The 18,859-nt window shown below is 39.1% G+C and overlaps 1 protein-coding gene across 6 annotated transcripts in view; it reads left to right on the forward strand.

Annotated features, from left to right (window-relative positions):
* PHF20 (PHD finger protein 20) overlaps positions 1 to 18,859 on the forward strand; it is a 77,064-nt gene that overhangs the window by 31,652 nt on the left and 26,553 nt on the right. For 3 of the 6 annotated variants that reach the window (XM_083801278.1, XM_083801279.1, XM_083801280.1), the window contains 3 exons: positions 4,701 to 4,979; positions 14,399 to 14,581; positions 17,521 to 17,619. In XM_083801278.1, coding sequence (XP_083657404.1) covers positions 4,701 to 4,979; positions 14,399 to 14,581; positions 17,521 to 17,619 — 561 coding nt within the window. The remainder of the gene's footprint in view (positions 1 to 4,700; positions 4,980 to 14,398; positions 14,582 to 17,520; positions 17,620 to 18,859) is intronic. The other 3 variants (XM_083801281.1, XM_083801282.1, XM_083801283.1) reach the window with 3 other exon arrangements.

The raw sequence follows: 18,859 nt of genomic DNA on the forward strand, positions 1-18,859 counted from the left end.
GATTACAACTGGTGATTTAGGTTTTAGCTAAATCAAGTCATGCTTCAAATAATGGGGTGAGCCTGTTGGCAAATTCTTACAGCCAGTTAATGCTCTATTTCATGTATCTGAAAACAGCCTTAAAAGCACTCTACAGCTGTTGGTGTGGCTTTACTCTCAAAAATTGATTTGACTTTAAAGGGGAGCTCCCTTTGCTTTCCACAGATCTTCTGTCGTGTTTGTGTTTTCCAGAACTTGAGATGACTTTATTTGCAGAGACATGCATCCAAGGATTCAATTTACCTTGTACTTACCATGTGGTTTTCTAATTTTGTCACTTTTAGCATTGGGTTTCAGTTAATGGAGAAGCAGCAAATATTTGTATCCACTTAGAGAGGGCAGCTGCATATCCTGCAGCTCACCTAGGTAGGCTCGTATTCCTTCAAGGTTGTGCAAAAGTTGTCATTGTAAACATAAAGATGGAGTATATATGGAAGTCCATCAACCTTGCTAACTTACAGTTAAGTTTCTTACAGCTAGACACAGTGATCTGGAAACAATGTTAAAGGCTTCACCTGCACTTTGAGAGGTTTAAGTTCACTTACCTGCTAGCCCATCTGAACGCATATTGAGGTTTGCATATTGAGTAGTACACCGGGCACTTGCCAAGCTTTTTGTGCGTTGTAGACATCCCTATTTTTATTGTTATGAATTCAGTGCTGACACAGGGAGAACATGGTACGATGAAATAGTCTTACGTAGTTCTTCCAATGTCAAATAATGTTTCAGGCTCAAAAACCAGAACTTTGTGAACACATAATGAACTGTGATTATTGATGCTCTGTATTTTATTACACCCAGCATTTGCTTTCTGTAGCTGAATGGTTGCTGGATGCGCTGAAGGTGCTTAATGCTGTTCTTATCTAAAGTAAGGTGAGAAGAGCAATCAGGCAAGGTACTCTTTGTTTCACGGTTGGGGTCTTGGAAGACAGGTTTTGGGAAAACTAAGGGAGAAGCATAGTTCGAGTGTTAAAATGTTGAGCAGGAACACTTGAGCTGAAGGAGAACAACAGAAAGTTTCAGAAGAAATAAACAGTGCTAAAGAGGAAGTCAGACCAGTGGTGTAAAGAGGTCCAAGGCATGGTGTAAGGAGTGTCAGCTGAGCTAGGGGTAAGGCTGTAATTAAAACCTGAACTGTTGTGGGACTAGATGTATTCCTAAAGGAACTCCCAAGTGGTTTGTGCGATTGAGGTTGACTGCACTGAACCGACTGACAACGGTAGGCCTAACAAGCCAACTTCATGTTTTTATGACAGATGGAAAAGTCAGAGGCAAGTTTTTTCATCACAACACAGAATCACTGGTGCAGTTACCTACAGAATACATAAAATTTACATCTGCAGTTCAGGAAGGGTAACAGTAACAAACTGAAGAATCATGAAAATACCAGATGGAAGAGACTTAAGTTTAACAGCAGGTGAAGGAATAATTTGTTTTTCTCTTAATACTTCTTTGGAGAGCGGGAGACAGAGACTAGAAGTCTCATCATTTTAAAAAAACAATTTGTGCAGATCTAATGACTAGAAACTGCAGTAAAGTCAGGCTTCTAACTGAGAGGAGAAAAAGCTCTAAGTATTCAGTGCACTGTTGGCATTTTTGGGGTGGATTACCACTGCCTTGCAGAAGATTCTCAAAGACTGGCAGACCTTAAATCCAGATTCTGGGCTGCTGCCACACATTCCTATCCTATCAACAGTCAATTCAAACAAAGAATTTGGGGGGAGAAATCTCTTGTGGGCTTAAGCTTCTACATGGTGACACTTTACTGTAAACTTACTGTTAAATTTGCCTTAAAGCTTGTGTCCTTTGGATCATACAGTGCACTGAGAAGTGAGGTAGGCTGCTGAGTTGAATGCTGAAAGGATGTGTTTGTCTCTGCAGTGAAAGTTAAAGGAGATGCTGTTTGTTTGACCTTGAATTTGTGTGATTAATAGTGTAGCGTTTAATTGAGTACCAGGTAAAGATTTTTAACTTTGTTTATAAGCACAGAAGAAACAGCGGGTGGGAGGTTTATTATTAAGATTTCTCTGTAGTCAGAGGAAACATGATACATTCACCTTACCCACCAACCTCCTCTGGAAAGGCAAGTGCCTGAAAACTTGATGCTAATAACGCAAAACTGACCTTCTTTCAATTGAAACCAATTTTAGTGCTATGTTTAGTGAGCAAAAATTGTGTAAGAACGAAAGTAACCCCCCTTTATATGTTGGTGTGATGAAGAAGCTTCAGCTGATGCTTAGCTGGGAGTACAGCCTCCTTAAGGGTTCTCCTGGGTGGCAGAGCTGTGCCTTGGTTTTGTACGGTTTCCTGGCAGCAGGGAATTCTATTGTCTTGTAAAGAAGGAAGATGCCCCCAAATGTGGTGGCAATGCTAATAATTTAAGCTTTGTTTTGAACTTTGTGTGATTGTCTGTGGTTTTCATTTCTCAGAATAGATTCCTTTTGCACATTGCAGTAAGTTTTTTCTTCTTTCCTTCCCCCTACCCCATGTCTTTGTTACCTCCTTGTTGCTAAACTTCAGCTGACACGATCCTGTGCTCCTCTTCTAACTTTTAGCTGATCATTTAGAAGCTGTTCCCTGTGTCTGCTCAAGAATTTGTCCATCCCAATGGAAGGAAAGTGCTCCAAGCTTGGGTACAGAGCTCCTGACAGGGCCTCATCGTGACAGCTGTATGATGGTATAACAGCTTCCCTTGTCATCTTCATAATACTCGTTAAATAAATCTTTGGGCCCATTTGCCCGTTCCTGCTGTAGTTAAGTTTCCCCATCTTAATGCTAATTAAGTTGAAGCAAGTTATCTTTTGTTGTCCTGAATGCTGGTTTTTAGCCTTACAGTCAAGAGAACCTGCCTGCACTTGCTTTCACTAAATCCACCAGCCATTTCATTAATCAGTCCCAAAATAATTTTCATTCCTTAAGAATGCAGCTTCTAATGGTGCACAGTCTATTTAGATTTTGGTATTGGCAAGCTTTGTCATTCTGTTAGCGTGATCCAGTTGTCCAGGTTTGTTGCAACCTTACTACCCTCATTGCTTGAAGCAATTTCCCTGTCAGGATGTTCTTAATACAACTATGCCAAAATTTCTTTCCCATTCTCCTTGTGAAACACCTAAAAGCTATATCTTCATTTCTACCATTTTCTTCTTTCTTTTAATCAATCTCATGTGCATATATGAGTTTCTTAATCTTTCCACCTATACCAGTCTCCATAGTACTATTCCTTGTTTTTCCTCCATGAATGACTTCAAGGTGTTTGTTTTTTTCCCATGACATAGTATTTAAATTGAGTACACTTCAGATAGTTTTCTAGGGTGCTTTTTACGTATTCTTTAAATATGCAGTTCAGTAGAATTCACCATTTTTGTTGCTACATGCTAAAAATTTGTGAACGATCTGTGCTGTCTTGTATCAAATTGTGTTGATGCTATCTGTAACTCTCCCATTCAATCCGTTCCTGTGTACATGTGCTTGTAAAAATCTGTAACTGCTCTTGTTCATGTTGGTAATGTTTCTGGGTCCTTTGTGCTCTCTTTCCAGCTACTTTCAATGTTATGTCTTGGTACACAACATGTTAATGAAAACTTTTGGGTTGTATCAGTGCTGCTGGGTCTGGGTGTTGCCTTTAAATGCTTCTTCCTTCTTAACTCCCTGAGTTTGAGAATACTCATAAATATGGAAATAATGTTTTAGTGCTGGCAAAACAAATGGAAAATTGATATTTGGAAACTGTTTTGTAAAAATGATACCTCCTTTCATACGATTACTTTGTCCTCTAGTTGGTGGTTTTTATTTGATGCTGTATGTATGCTAGTGATGGATAATTGCCCAGATCTCTTGTATCCGTTTCCAATTTGCTGCCTCTCCTGTTTTATCATACACAGGGACTAGTGACAGTAGTCTGATTTACTGTTAGTTCACAACGTTTATGTATTTCATAGCAAAAATATTAAGTTTCTAAAGTCCTGGGAGAAGGAACAAGAACTTAACAGGTCAAATTGAGGTATACCCTGGTTGTACAGTAATGCTTTGTTAAGCAAATGGTTAAAACTTTCTTGAGTTGGAAGACTTGCCTTTTTTTTTTTTTGAGAAACTAATTAACCGTAGCTTCTAGGAGACATTTAGAAAAATGTCATTCTGACATACTGTTTATTGTTCCATTGTTGTTGAAAGTAATCAGACTTTGGTGGTCAGGCAAGGCATCCAGAAAGAAGATAGGAAAGTAGTTGAGCAGAAGTGTTTTCCTTGGAAAGTGCTTGCACCAAAGATGTGAACAGTTATAAACATGTAAATAATATACCTGATAGAATATACTGTATGTTTTAGTTGGAATACTGAAGATTATAATTCTGTCTTATATCTAGAGTAGCACTATATACAGTGATACTAGCTGTTGGGCAAAGGACTCGTAGAAGCAAAATATCTAGACAGTAAGTTATTCATAAAAACATGAACATTGTGACAAATGATTTTAGGAGTACAGTAGGGCAGAGTTTTCCCTTAAACGCTGTTATCTTAATGGCAGATACAACATTAAAGTTTTATTTTTAGCATTTCATAGCTAACACATTTTGAATGCATGCCCATTTTTTTTTTTTAATTTTGGAAGCCTTTTGATAAATATAGCAAATGCATGGGGGAATTTATCTGTTTTGTTCTTACAGTAACAAAACCTTTTAGGAGAGCAGATTTTCTTGCACCAAAAAAAAATGCAACTGTTGATCAAGATCACAAGTTTAAATGCAAGTTTGTGGACTGTTCAAAATCCTTCCGCAAAGCGAAGTTATTGCATTATCATATGAAATACTTTCATGGAGTGGAGAAAGCTGCAGAATCACAGCAGAACCCGGTAAAAAGACATATTCAAACCAGAGCTTCTTTGGCTTCTGAAAAAGCTAATCAAGAAAGGTCAAAAAGAGGACGGACCTCAACTGGTTCATGGTGTAAGTATCTTGCTGATCTCTTCCTTTTCTTTTCCTTTTTTACTTATTTATTTTTATTTTTAACAGCAGCAGTAGCAGGGAGGGGAAGCAGAAAAGAACAGAAATTGATTTTCTTTCAGGCCAAAGGAGCCTCCTTACGGCTCCATCTTATGTATTTCTTTGTGGAGAAGGAGTATAACAATATCTGTAAACATCGTGTTTTAATGAAGATAAACTGAAGAAATTCCCTCATCTAGAAATAAGGATCATGTACTATAACGAAGTGACTATGTAGCTTCTCTTATTTCTTTGTAAAAGCTTACTCAAGTGTTAAGCCTCTGTTTCTTCTTGAAAACTACAATCCATGGAGTTCCTTATCTTTTTTCTTCCTTCCATTTTTGACAAATGCTTAACTAGCGTTATTGGAAGACTTCTTTTGTCCTTTTCTGTACTAAGGCAACAGTCTGGATAATTCCATCTCTTTATTTCTTACTTGGTCTTCGCATTTCACAAGCTGACTTCAAGAATATAGTATACTAGTGTAGGAATCTAATACCTGTCTCTGCTGGACCTATAGAAAAAAAAAGCCAGTCTTTAACAAGTGCAGTTGCTAGAGATGTGCTTGAAAGATCCGCATGCAACTGACAGTGGAAAGGGAAAACCCTTGGGCGGAGGGGGGGTGGTGGAAATCAGAATTCTTCAGTTATAACTGGTAACTGCTTTGCAGTTTTTAGAATTACGTTAACTTCTGCTTCACAGTTTCATTCTCTGAAGCACTTTGTTCCTGGTGTCTCAAATACTTCAGTAACAATGTGGGTGTACCTGGGAACTGCAGTGGTGGTGTTGACGACGTGTCCAGACTTTGTTCTTGTGGGCTGCTTTCTCTTTGTACTGCAGTCCCATGAGGATTATCTCTCCTGTCTTCTGACTGAGACAGTTTTATAAAATCCATCTTTCTCTTTGCTGAATTCCCTGCTACTTATCAATCATCTTTGCACTTGATCTTTCATTAGTATTCTGTGTAATTAAGAACTTTAAAATCTTGCAAGCTATTCACTGAGTTACCGGTGTACGATAGCAGAGTATAACGTGTTTTACTTTGCTTCATGTCTGCTTTTCATAATGTGTCTGGCAAATATTTTTCATTGGAGATGCTACTTCCTGTTCCTAACAAGATAGTGTAACTTAATTTACTGCTACTGAATGTAAACTTCTATGCCCCAGATGCTTCTGTAACTTGAAATAACACAAAGGCATAAGATTTAATTAATTAAAGGCACCTTTTCCTTAAGTGTTTTTATACTTGTTTATATAATTGTTTTTATATGTGTTTATTATATTCTGCAGCTTATATGAAACTGAATTACTGCCTAGAGAAAGGGACCTGGGACAAGTGGTTTACAAAGTGTGGCCACTAACACTGCAGAGCAATCAGAGTAGGCTTCTTGCATAGAACCATAGAATGGCTCGGGTTGGAAGGGACCTTAGCTATCATCTAACTCCAACCCCCATACCGTGGGCAGGGATGCCACCCACTAGATCAGGTTTGGCCAGGCCCCATCCAGCCTGGCCGTGAGCACCTCCAGGGAAATGCATGTCAGGTGGTTTTTCATAGCGGACTGCTATTCTACTTTTTGTGGAGCTGTACAATTATTTCAGTTTGAAAAATTGTTTTCCTGTGATTGGTTTGAGTGAACTGAGTAGTGGCTCAAGATCTTGATCCTCTCATTATTCCCTTTCCCCAGGTATATACTGTTGGTTTGATGCCGCCATCTTGGCTGCACTGGTGGGTAACTTTTTGTGGCATTAAGATCTAATAATACTTCCTTATATTAAATCTCCACCCCTTTCTTTCTTCATTTGGGAGTGGGTGTGTGTGGTTCATAGCATATCCCTGCAAATAGTCCCTTGGCTGTGCTCACAGCTGATGACTGTGAATCAGCAGTGTGGTGGAAGATGGACAGTGGCGTTTTCAAAGTCACACTCACCATCAGACTGCTGTTGTGGAGCTACTGGTTTTCCTCGATAAGGAAAAGGAGTGTCATTTTACATCACTTATGTCATAACATGTCTGATTATTAAGTGGTGTTTGTTTTTTTAGCTCAGCTTTTTAATTCTTAATGTTCTTCCTTTGCTGGTACCAAAAATTCTGAAGTGGGGTTAATGGGATTTATGGAGTCATATTGCTACGTTTTGTATTCTGTTCTCTTGTCTTTTTGCAAGCCTCTTTTCTGTTCTTAACTGCCTGAACAGGAAGACAGCCTGCTAAGCAAGACTGTCACCTTTTTAAAAAGATGTTTTGGGATTTATTGCTTAGTGAGAGTGCAGACTTTCAAATGCATAATTGGGTATGGTATACAGTGGGTTTACTTTATCATCTTTACGATCCTTTTGTGAGCATTACAACAAATTCTCCTCTGCAAAGTGTACATATTTAAAAAATTATTTTACGTTTTGGTAAAAATATCCTTTTCATAGTACTTTCTTTTATTAGATTAAGAAAAGGTGGCAACTTCTAGCAGACAAGAGTTCAGAAATTAGTTTTGTTATTCCAGAAACTTGCTTTAGATACCCTTGCTTTAGAAGCTTTATTACGCTTTAATCCTTGATCCTTCTGAAGTTTCATCTTGGAGTTCTAGGAATGTTTTCTGTTTCTGCTACACACTATATAAAAATAAACAAAAGGTTGGAAGTGAATGGAAAAATACTTACTTTTCCTGGTCCTGGAGTTCTAGGAAATGATGCAATATTCAGAACAGTTGGAAAAACTTGTTGTAGTGCTTGAAATTAGAATTCTGACACATTGAAAAGATGGATGTAAGCGGTCTTCATTGACCATGCTTTGGGATGCATGAAGAACAAATGTAAGTATTTTGCACAAAAGTAGAGACTGCAATTTCAGCATTTGAACTGTTGTAAATCATGCCACTTGCCATTGGCTTCAAAATGTGAGCTAGAAAGTTTAATGTTGACTTGATTCATCCAGTCTTCTCCCTAAGAAGGAACTTGCCTTGGCAGTGACGAATTCGACAGATACCTCTCTAAATTCTGTAGTCAGTTTTCATAGAATATTCATAGAATCATGGAATATCCTGAGTTGGAAGGGGGACCCACATTGAGTTCAACTCCTTTTCTATGAATAGAGGGGAAGGAACTACCATTGCCTAGTTGGTATTTTAGTTTTCCTTGACTTGTCTGAACAAAATAAAGCAGACTTGAATGGCTACTGGTACATTCAGTCAATACCTCTTTTTAATTTATCAGGAGATATTATCATTGTCATGAAAGAACTTTTTTCCTAGCCCAGTGCTATAATACTGAATTCTGTGAGGATTGCTGCTATTTGGCCTTTCAGGAAAGAACCATCTTCTGTAGAGAATAAGGCTGTTGATTTCATGTCTCCCTGGAATATAGGAGTTATGGGTATTTGTATCCTAAACTCTTAGGTTGCAATCTAGAGCCATATAACAGCCCTTCTGTTTAAAAGAAAAAAAAAACTTTGGAGTTACTTGGTGATTGCTGTAGTGAAAGAAAAGAATAGAACCGCATTCCATGTTCAGATACCTCAACATAAAGTAGGTTTTGTTTTCTCTTTGTGGTCACAGCTATTTCTCTGCACAATCATTTATTCTTTACTATGATAAAATATGTCCTTCTTTACCATGACTTGTGCCCTACAAACGTTTTATGTAAATTACTTCATATAAAGATGTCAGCTTGCTTCAGATATGTCTGGCCATCCTATTGTATGTGAAGTAGTGCACAAGGTTTTTTTAGTGTCGGTTGTGTCCTGACTGAGGCCACTCCAGGGTATTTGGACATTCAACAAAATTCAGTCCATGCCCTTGTGCCAGGGAGTGAGCTGAACAACTTTTCCTGAAGCCTGAAAGTCAACTTGTGGCAAACTTCAGTGCTTGAACAGCTGATACGCTTCACCTCAGACCTTGGTGAGGCTTCATACTTTATACGTACTGAAGATCTGCAGGTAAATTCTAACCTTGTCAGATGTGAACAAGTAGCACAGCTTGAGTGTATATGCAAGAAAATCCCGCCAAAACCTTCACTGAGGTGGCTGGTGTACTCATAATACTCTTAATAACCACTTAGTCATGGCCTGAGCATAACTGTTGTACTGGTAGGGACTTAATCAGCTGATAGATACCCTTACTCTTACACTCCTAAGACATAGATCTGTTGAGGTGTCTTGCTTTGAAGTTAGAACTGCTTTTAAGAGCTCAAAAACTCCTTGCCGCACTGAGCTGTGTTTTTGGTATGTGTGTGTCTAGTCTGGCATGTTGCTACCAGTGCTGGCCCTGCTGTTCTTCTTGCCATGAGGCACAAAAGAAAGCAGAGGACCAGCAATCTGTATTTTAAGGGACCATAGAAAACTTGTGCCCTGCTGAGTCTGTGAAAGATACTTGGGGGGGGGGGGGGAGAATGAGTTTTGTCAGTGGGTTTAAATTTTTGTATATGGTCCAGATGTTAGAAAACTCACCTACTCAGAGTTAATGTGTTGTGATAATTGCATGAGTGTCTTAACATCAGGAATACATATAAAGAAAGAAGGGTCTTGTCTTTACTCATTATAATGATGAGATCCTAACCATGCATGGAGAGGGAACAGGATGGCAAACTTGCTTTGCTTAAACTTAAAATTAAATTTATCTAAGGCATCCAGTTGTGGTGACAACTGTATTGCTGTTAATGAGGACCACTGTCACACAGCAGAGTGGTTTTCAAGGTGATCCTTTGGTGGTGGGTGCCCCTTTGCTAGTAGGAAGAATGTACATGGGTGCCCTACAAAACACAGGGTTTGTCACTGTCAGAGATGGTGAGGAGCTGTGTAACCCTGATTTCTGCAGAATCGCCAGTCAGTTTTGTGTCTTATCTCAAGATACGGCATAGAGTTTGTGGAGGATAGCTGTGTCAAATTCTTTAGCTGTAAGTCAAGATAAGTGGTCTTTGTTATTGAAAACATGAGTGCATGTTCTCAGCAAAGGATTTCACAACTGTGTATGGTGAATATTGTACAATAGACAACACTAGAGGAATTCAGTCTCTTTGCTTCCTGTGGAGGTAGAATGCTCTTCCTAAACCGACATCTGTTCTGTTGGACATGAAGGCTGTTGCATTGCTTGTCAACTGACTTGTGACACGTTCAGATCTAAGTTCCTCTTAAGGCTTTACCTGGCTAGTCTTTGTGGCTTCTGCGTGGCTGAGAAGATTTCATTTCTTAGGTCTATATTTGTTCTAGTTTCTAAGATACTTCACTGCTTCCAGATCAGTTCCTCACATGGAGGAGGGTACTTCTCACAGGCTTTGGAAAGCCGAGTCTGCAGGATAAAGGCCTGAAAGAACCTGCTGGAAGAAGGCTGTGAGCAATTACAAGCAAGCCTGTCTGTTGTTTGTTTTTGTTTTCTTTTAACAAATTTATCTCCTGTTCCTGTTATTGTTATTTAAGTTCATCTGAACTGGAAATTCACCTGCTGGTGTTCCACTCCAGTGTCATGGTTCAAGAAATGTGCAGCTATTCAGTACCCTTGTTCTGTGTCAGGGAGCTTTTGTGGTCTATTTGTAGAGAATCATATAATTCTAATAATTACGGATATTCTGAATCATAGAGGGATTAAAGGGTACCGCTGCCATCCAGCGGGACCTCGACAGGCTGGAGAGAGTTGGGTGGGGAGAAACTTAATGAAATATAAAGAGGGCAAGTGTAGAGTCCTGGCAAGAACAACCCGGGACACCAGTGTAAGTTGGGGACTGCCCTGCTGGAAAGCAGTAAAGGGGTGAGGGACCTGGGGGTCCTGGTGGACAGCCGATGACCATGAGCCAGCACTGTGCCCTTGTGGCCAAGAAGGCCGGTGGCATCCTGGGGTGTATCAGAAGGGCTGTGGTCAGTAAGTCGAGAGAGGTTCTCCCCCCCCTCTGCTCTGCCCTGGTGAGACCACATCCAGAATATTGTGTCCAGTTCTGGGCCCCTCAGTTCAAGGGAACTGCTTGAGAGCGCCCAGCTCAGAGCCACAAGGGTAGTTAAGGGAGTGAAGCATCTCCCTTACGGGGAGAGGCTGAGGGAGCCGGGTCTCTTTAGCTTGGAGGAGACTGAGCGGTGACCTCATTAATGCTTATAAATATGTAAAGGGTGAGTGTCAGGAGGATGGAGCCAGGCTCTTCTCAGTAACATCCAATGATAAGGCAGGGCAATGGGTGCACGCTGGAACATAGGAGGTTCCACTTAAATATGAGACAAAACTTTTTCACATTGAGGGGTGACAGAGCACTGGGGCAGGCTGCCTGGGCGGGGGTTGTGGAGTCTCCTTCTCTGGAGACTTTCAAAACCTGCCTGGATGTGTTCCTGTGTGACCTGATCGAGGTGTTCCTGCTCTGGCAGGGGATTGGACTAGATGATCTTTCAAGGTCCCTTCCAATCCCTAACATTCTGTGAATATTTACTTCGATTTTGGTCAAGTTAAGCATTATCAGGAATGTGTGGAAGTTGTAGCTTAGATGATACCTGTGTCCTGTCTAAGGATAAAGTGCGGGTGTCTTCATGGGAGCTGCACAGGCAGCTTTAGAAAATGCATGGTCACTGGAGCACCTACTAGGGTCTTTATGAGCATTGTTCTGCTTTTACTACAGACTTACAGTATAGACATAGGTTGTTTCTTGGTAATTTCAGCTGACTGATTACAGGGACGAGTGCTTGATGGAGAAGTTAGTTAGCAGCAACAAAACTACAAGGTGTGGTGTGTGCAAATACAATGTTTTTGTGTTTCTCTGTTGGCTTTTCTTGAAATTGCACATCAGGAATTCCTGTGATGGGGAGGAGACAGGAGAGTAGGAAGCCTTTTAGGAGAGTGAAGGTTGACTCAGAGGGAGGAGCGTAAAAGCATATGGCATGCTGCTGGCGGTGCTAAAGCAGAAAGCCTGAGGTTGGGGAATGTGTGGGTTTTAATGGCACACTCATAAATGCAAGTTCTTAGTTGTGGTTGTTACGGTAAGTAATTGCTTTTCATTCTTCTGGTGGCTAATTTAAAAATTGGCCTGCTTCACAGAAGTATACTTGAAAATGTTGTTTTGGGACGATTTAAGATACTACAATCAGAAAGCTTACAAGTTTGGGTCTTCATGGCACAAGTTTAATCTTTACGTTCCCAAAAGTTTAGGATGACTTCCCATATTTTTAATCTTACCTTCTTTTCAATTTCAGTCACAACTCCTGACGTGGATTTCAGAGTACTCAGCAGTCTTAGACCCTCTACACTTTTCTGTTGATGGAACAAAAAGTATTTCAGAGTTAACATGTTTGTTGATAATTATTTTTGAAGAAAAATACACCTGGCATATGATAGGGTACCTTTGGACAACCCCCCAAAAAAAGAGTGTTCATGGTAGCTGAAAAATATTACAGGAATGGATTAACCTTTGTGTGTTAAAAGATGCAATAGTCTTGGCAAAAACCTTCTTAAATTTTCACTCTTACAAAGCTAGAAAACAGAATACTCTTTTGTTCCCTCAAGAGTCTGTGTATGCAGATCTCAGCCCACAGGAAGCCTTTTCGTGGGATCAGGGTGGCTGCAGAATTCTTCAGATGTTAATTTATGAAATTGAGTTTAGCTCCTGGGAGGAAGGAAAATTAGGAGGCCTAAATGAAGGTTGTCTGGCTTTTTTCCTAGTCTGATTGTTTTTAAGTTCCCTGAGATGCTGTTCTATAAATATTTTTGGAACTTAAAGCAGGCAGAATGGTAGATATTCAGGAATGCTTCTCTGGCTTGTTTATGTGTCTTGTCAGCCTGTGCTGCTGCAAACCTTTTGCCTTTCAGAAAGCTTGCTAGGACTGTGTTGTTCCCAAACAGATCATAAGGTACCATAATCTTATTTTTCAGCTACTGTGTACCATGGGAAAAAAGATTTTTGTTTGAACTGATGACTTACTCAATTCATTGTTTGTGAAGGTTCGCAGAAGTGATTTCTGTTAGTGAGAAGTCCTGCAAAAATAGACCTGTATTTGAACAACAACAAAAAAAAAAACCTTATTCCTGCAAGAGAAGTTGGTACTGTTGAAAATGGAAAGCTGTACGTATTACTGTGGTATATTATCAAGGAGTATCTTCTGGATACTCAAGGAGTATCTTCAAGGAGAATTCTCCATGGAAGAAACGTTCTACATCCTACAGTCTTGTAGCTCTTTTGAGTTCAATAAGCACCCAAGGAAAGGCAACAGGGAGTTGCCTTACTGGACAGAAGTCACCTTCATGACAGTCTTGTGGAGGAAACTTGGACTCCTTGTCACTTTTCTGTCTTCTATTGTAGCTGATGCAAAGCACTATGGTAAATGAGTATGGTAAACTATGGTAACTAGTTGGTTATTAAAATTGTTACAAACACCACCTTCTCTTTTTTTCTGAAGTTTTAACGTAACTTCAGTGTGGGAGGAGGACCAGGGAGAAAGCCATCTGACAGCCTCAGGTTTTGCTGGATATTTGCTGGTTCCTTCAGCCTGAAGAGATCCACTTGATTCTAAAAGGGACATGAAGAGGTTTCTTAATGTGCCTTACAGCTCCAACTTGAAATGTTGGTCAGGCCAGAGTACTTGATTCCACTTCTCTTAAGTATGCTGAACATGGACTCTTCTGTCTTCAGTCATTTTCAACTCCTGCTCACGGTTATTTAGAGAGGCTTCCAAGTGAAAAACCTATTGACATTTAAGTCTTCAGACAGGACAGAAGTTGCCTTTAGTATCCAGTTTGAGATGCTTATGATTATAGAATTATACATTCTTGATGAAAATCAGCATTCTGTCAGCTTAGCTACTGGTTCTGATTGACGAAGATACTTGATGTCATACTTCAAAGTAGCAAGAAGAATATTGCAAGAAGACTTAATAGTTAATGGAGTCACAGATGAAATTGTCTGTCTATCTCATGATTTTATGGATTTTAGGTAGTGATGCTGAATTCTTGCATCTCTCTCCTGGCTGAAATGCTGTTATTTCAGTGGTATGTACTTTAAAACTCCCCTTCCTTAGATATGCAGAGCTTCTATATGCTTGTTACAAAGCACACTTTTGAGAATAGGCTGTGGTTCCTCTAGTTAAATTAACAGGACCTCTTTTATTTTATTTTCTCTTTAAAGAAACATTTATCTGACCATATCACTGCTGAGCTGAACTGTTTCTCTCTCTGTTTCCTCAATGCAACAGTATTTCTGGAAGAAAAAAGCTTTGGGGATTGCAACAACAACAAAAAACATTGCAGGTCTTAGACTTTAAATCAGCTTCTGCTTAAAAACTCTTCTGTGGTCAAGTTGCTGGGACTGCAAGCTCAGTGGTTTATTTCATCAGAGACGCTCCCTATGGACAACTAGAACTGCTGCTGGTGAAGTAGAGTTCAGTTTTGAAAGTATTTAAAGTTTGGACCTCGTCTTTATTCTCTTTGTAGATGCTCCTCTACGCATAGCCCTAAGGAGTACCCCATATAGAGATGAGAAAATAGAGAAGAGAAGAACATCAACTGCTGTAAATGCATTAAATAGTCACCGATATTCTGTTAGAGAACAAACCAAGGAGAACCACATAGCGAGATCACTCCGGAAGCCTCCAGAAAAAAAAAGAGTTGAAAATGGTACGCTTCTTTAGTTTAAAATGAACTCTTGCAAAAGGTGTAAGCATTGTTAGGAACTGATAATATTCGTAGAAAGCATTCTATATACCTAGTTTTTAAAAGTTATTTTTTAATGAGTATACAATTTAAGCAGTATTTTTCACTGTTCCTTTGTAGTGGTTTCAAATGAAGAATCAATATAATGAAATTCGTGAATTTTTTTCTATACTCAGAATTTCAATGTTTCCAGTCATTGTGTGTAACATTTTTCAGATGGAAAAAGTAGTAGAATATTTTTTAAAAAGAATGTTTTCATTCAATTTGCTTACTTGATACGTGTCTTAATTCCGTTGTTGGAACAACCCTGGGTTGTCCAAAGTGTTATTTTAAGTAATCGTGAACTTGTCGAGATGCATGAACTTGAGACTTTACTTTTTCTGCTAGCCAATGATCAGTGCTACTGAAAATCTCTGGGTGGCATCGCTTAACTCTTTTCAGTGTTATATTGTAAACCCTGTTTATACTAGATTCTGCTATAATATAGGTTCCTACATCACTATTCTCTTTCAGATATGTGGTGACAATTTGAGCCACAATGGTGAGGAATGTGAAAATCTGTGCTAAGTGAATTTTACTTGTAATACTTTTATTCTGGAGAATTTCAATTTTTTCACTGGTTTGACTCAGTAGGGTATTTCTTATTTGAGAGAATGGCCTGAAGATGTTAGCACAAACTTTTAAGTGTTGGTGGGGTTTGACTAAGTGCTCATCCTCTTTAGTCTCTCTTGGCCATGCAGGGAAATAAAGAATTTATTTTTTTGTGTGCTTTTGGCAAAAAAAAAAAAAATCCTTTTTAAAAATGTGGTTGTGATAATTGTTTTTAGGATTGTATAAGGCATTTTTTTTCTCTTTGATTATGCAAGTCTATGAGGATGCTCCTAACCTAGGTTAGGTTGGGTGACTGCCGTATCTGGTTGCCTTCCAGTGAGAATTCTTTAAACTTCCAAATACTTACAAGAAACAGCTTTGGATAAAAATATCCAGCAGTACAGGGTTTTTGGAAGGCCTGTTGATTTAACTGTATGAGGTAGTAAATACACAGAAAAGTGCAAATACTTACCTTTTTAAGAGAAAAATGAAAAAATACATACTCTCTAGTTCAGAGGGAAAAAGCATGGGATCAAGGAACGGTTTTTGTCCCACTTACAACTGATGTGTTGAGTGATGGAAGAAATGCCCTCTCACATACCCTAAAACAGATTAGATGATCTGACTATCTTCACTTTCCAACTGAAAAGATGCAATTTTTTTCCTGCCTATATTGACCTCAGTTATTGTCTCTTTGACCTTTTCCTGGAAGAGGAAAATGACAGAACTTAATAGGGTCCCTGCATATGAGCAGGGAGAAGGAAGTGGTACCCAGAGGGTCCTGAGCACTGGGAGACTGGGAGAGATTAAAGACAAAGGAAAGGAAGACGTAGCTAGAAGCTTTATGCTGAGATATGCATGTGAACCTCTTTTTCCTTTCACCCCCCCCCCATGGTAACAGAGTGGGAATGAAGTTTGTCTCTTTTACTGCCTGTCATTTTCAGTCATGTTCCTTCTGAGGGACATCTAATTTGTATGGCAGGCTGCCATCAATGTCAGCAGCTAACAGCAGGTTCAGCAACTGTCATTATTAACATGCTGAAGGAGGTCAAAAGCTGCAAAGGAGCAGGAGATACGCAGGGACTGAAAGGCAGGGGAGATGTAAGAGCTGAAGGCTTTTTAAAGGACATGCTATAATCATTTGTCCCCTGCACATTTATCACAGCTGGTAATCACCTAAATGTGACTGAGATGTCCAATTTCTCAAAGTGGGCAGCTTGTACCTCAAAAACATAGCCTCACATTGTGGATTAGAGAGGTTACTGAATAGTATGTTGTAGGAGGTTAACATAACGTACTGGTATTGTTTTGCTTCCTGAGTGGTTACAGACTAGTTGGGGTTCTTAAACATTTTGTGTAGGAGAGTGTTTCTGACAGTAGAGTGTCTTTAGATGTTTGTTCTGATATTGGTAATCAGTGATTGAAATGTTTTTTTTTTTTTTTTTTAAATGGGATAGTGAGTGGCTTAACCAGCTGAGCACTCTTGAGAGCAAAGCCCTTTTGAGATGCAAGGCATACTTCCATAGTACACTTATGGTTGCACCTAGTAGTCTCTGCAGAGTCTGGAGAGTTTATTTTAAGGAACTCTGCAAGTATCTAGAAATTTTGCTGCAGAGAACTAAATCCGAAAGACAGGAGTTGCGATCAAGTGGCAGGAGATCTAAAGCAAGGGTTTGTACACATTTCCTGGCAATGTGGTTACTTACAGCAAATGCTCTGGAGGCATGCTTTGAGGATGGACTTGACTGAAAGATATCACCCAATTATTCAAAAATTATGATTTTATTTCCATAAAAATAGGATGGGAAGGAAACGGTGAGAGAAAAACAGGTATAGACAACTGAACCAGTTGTTACTCCATTTTTCTATGAAAGCAAAATGTTTGAGGAACTGGACTAGAGTTGGGGGGAAGGGTTCTTACGTCAGACACAACACTACTGAAGTGTTCAGCAGTAATTTCAGCTAGAAATTTAAACTGTTTAGAATATGGATATAACAAATGCTCAAGTGTTTTGTTTTTTAATAATCTCTGAAGGCTGGAACTCCAACTACCTAAGTAGAAAATGGGGCATTGGTGCCTAGTTGCTTTCTCTTACATGCTATTGTAACTTAGTTATGGGACAATCACACTAGGACATAAAACAGACCATTCCAATTTTGTGGGCTGGGAATTCTTACAGGTAATACTTCTTGCTGTTTTTTTCTACTGAACTGTCCATGCTTGCCTGAAGAAACTATGGGTACATTTAAGAAAATTAGTAGAATGGTTGTGTATATCTTTAAAATTAAATTGGAATGTTGTCTAATTTCAGCTGTTAAAGAATATGAGAAGAACAAAGAAAGAAAGTCCAAAGACTATGGAAGGTCCAAGGCAAAGAAAAAGAAAAAAAAGAAAAAGAGAGCTAAGCCTGGTAAAGCTTTTTTTTCTTTAGAGGAAAATGGTTTTGTTTCCTTGTTTTGCCTGTTACCCAGTTCCATGCTCTTGAGAGGAGACATTGCAGATATTTCTTACCATATCATTGTAGATATGTTTCCTTCATTTACCTAGTAGTTGTGATTTTATTGTCATTAAGATTAAACCATGATTGGCAAGATAATTCATGTGTATCATTAATGCTGATAATAGTGGTTATAATGGCACAGAATAAATCAAACTCCAAAATGGATGTGTTAGTCTTCAAGTTTGGCTTTCCATTAGTAGGATAGACTTCTATGCAAGTTTCACCCAGTTAAAGAGTGTGCAGGTCCCCTCAATTTGTTACCAAGTATCCTGTGTACCAGATGTTCCCTGTACATGAGAGTTTTAGCTCTCCTGTTTGAGTGATGGGGCTTGAAAATGCTGATGGGTCCTCTTTTTCTGCTGTTAACTTTGAGTTCTTATATATTCACTTACTTTTAGAGGTTCTGATAATGAGCTGACACATCCAAGTTTTTCTTTTCAAAAGGATAAATCTTCTGGAGACACAGAGTAGAATCTTTACTTTGTCTGTACTCAGGCTTTGTCTATCTCATGTCTCATAAACTGCTGTTCCACCTGCATTTAATAGGAAGGTTGTAATAATGTGTCTTCCAAAGCTTCTGAAGATGAAGTCAACAGGGAATACTTTCCTCTTCACAGTTTGAATGCCATATATAAGCCCAAGATGGTTACTGGCAGTTGGATTTGTAACTTCCAAACGTGGCAGTTGATATCGTAAGATTTCAAAATGTACAGATCAAGCTTGACGACTTCCTATGCCACTGATTGATGTCTAGGATCATTAAAGCAGTGTATTCGTGCATAATTTGTCAAACGAGAGCTCCTTATGGAGGAGTTTCTCAGACTGGAAAGAATAACTTTTGTTAACTTCTGTGAAGACGTTGGACAAGCTGTCATGAGAGAGCAGAGGGAAAGAATGAACCACAAGTAGACTGACTCAGAATTGAATAGAAACAAATGACTTCAGTGACTTTCTGATGACATGGTGCCCACAAATATGTAGATATTCTACAAATCCTAATTTGTAAACTTACTCAATAATTTGACAAATAATCATACCAACAAATTGTTTGTCCCTTTGTCCTTGGGTTTTTGAAACGTAAATGAAAGCATGTTGGCTTCTGAAGCCTCCAAAGTGGGTACCAGACAAGTTGCGATAGCTGTGGTGGCTG

The sequence above is a fragment of the Anser anser genome (assembly GCF_964211835.1).
Source record: "Anser anser genome assembly, chromosome: 16".
Lineage (NCBI taxonomy): Eukaryota > Metazoa > Chordata > Aves > Anseriformes > Anatidae > Anser > Anser anser.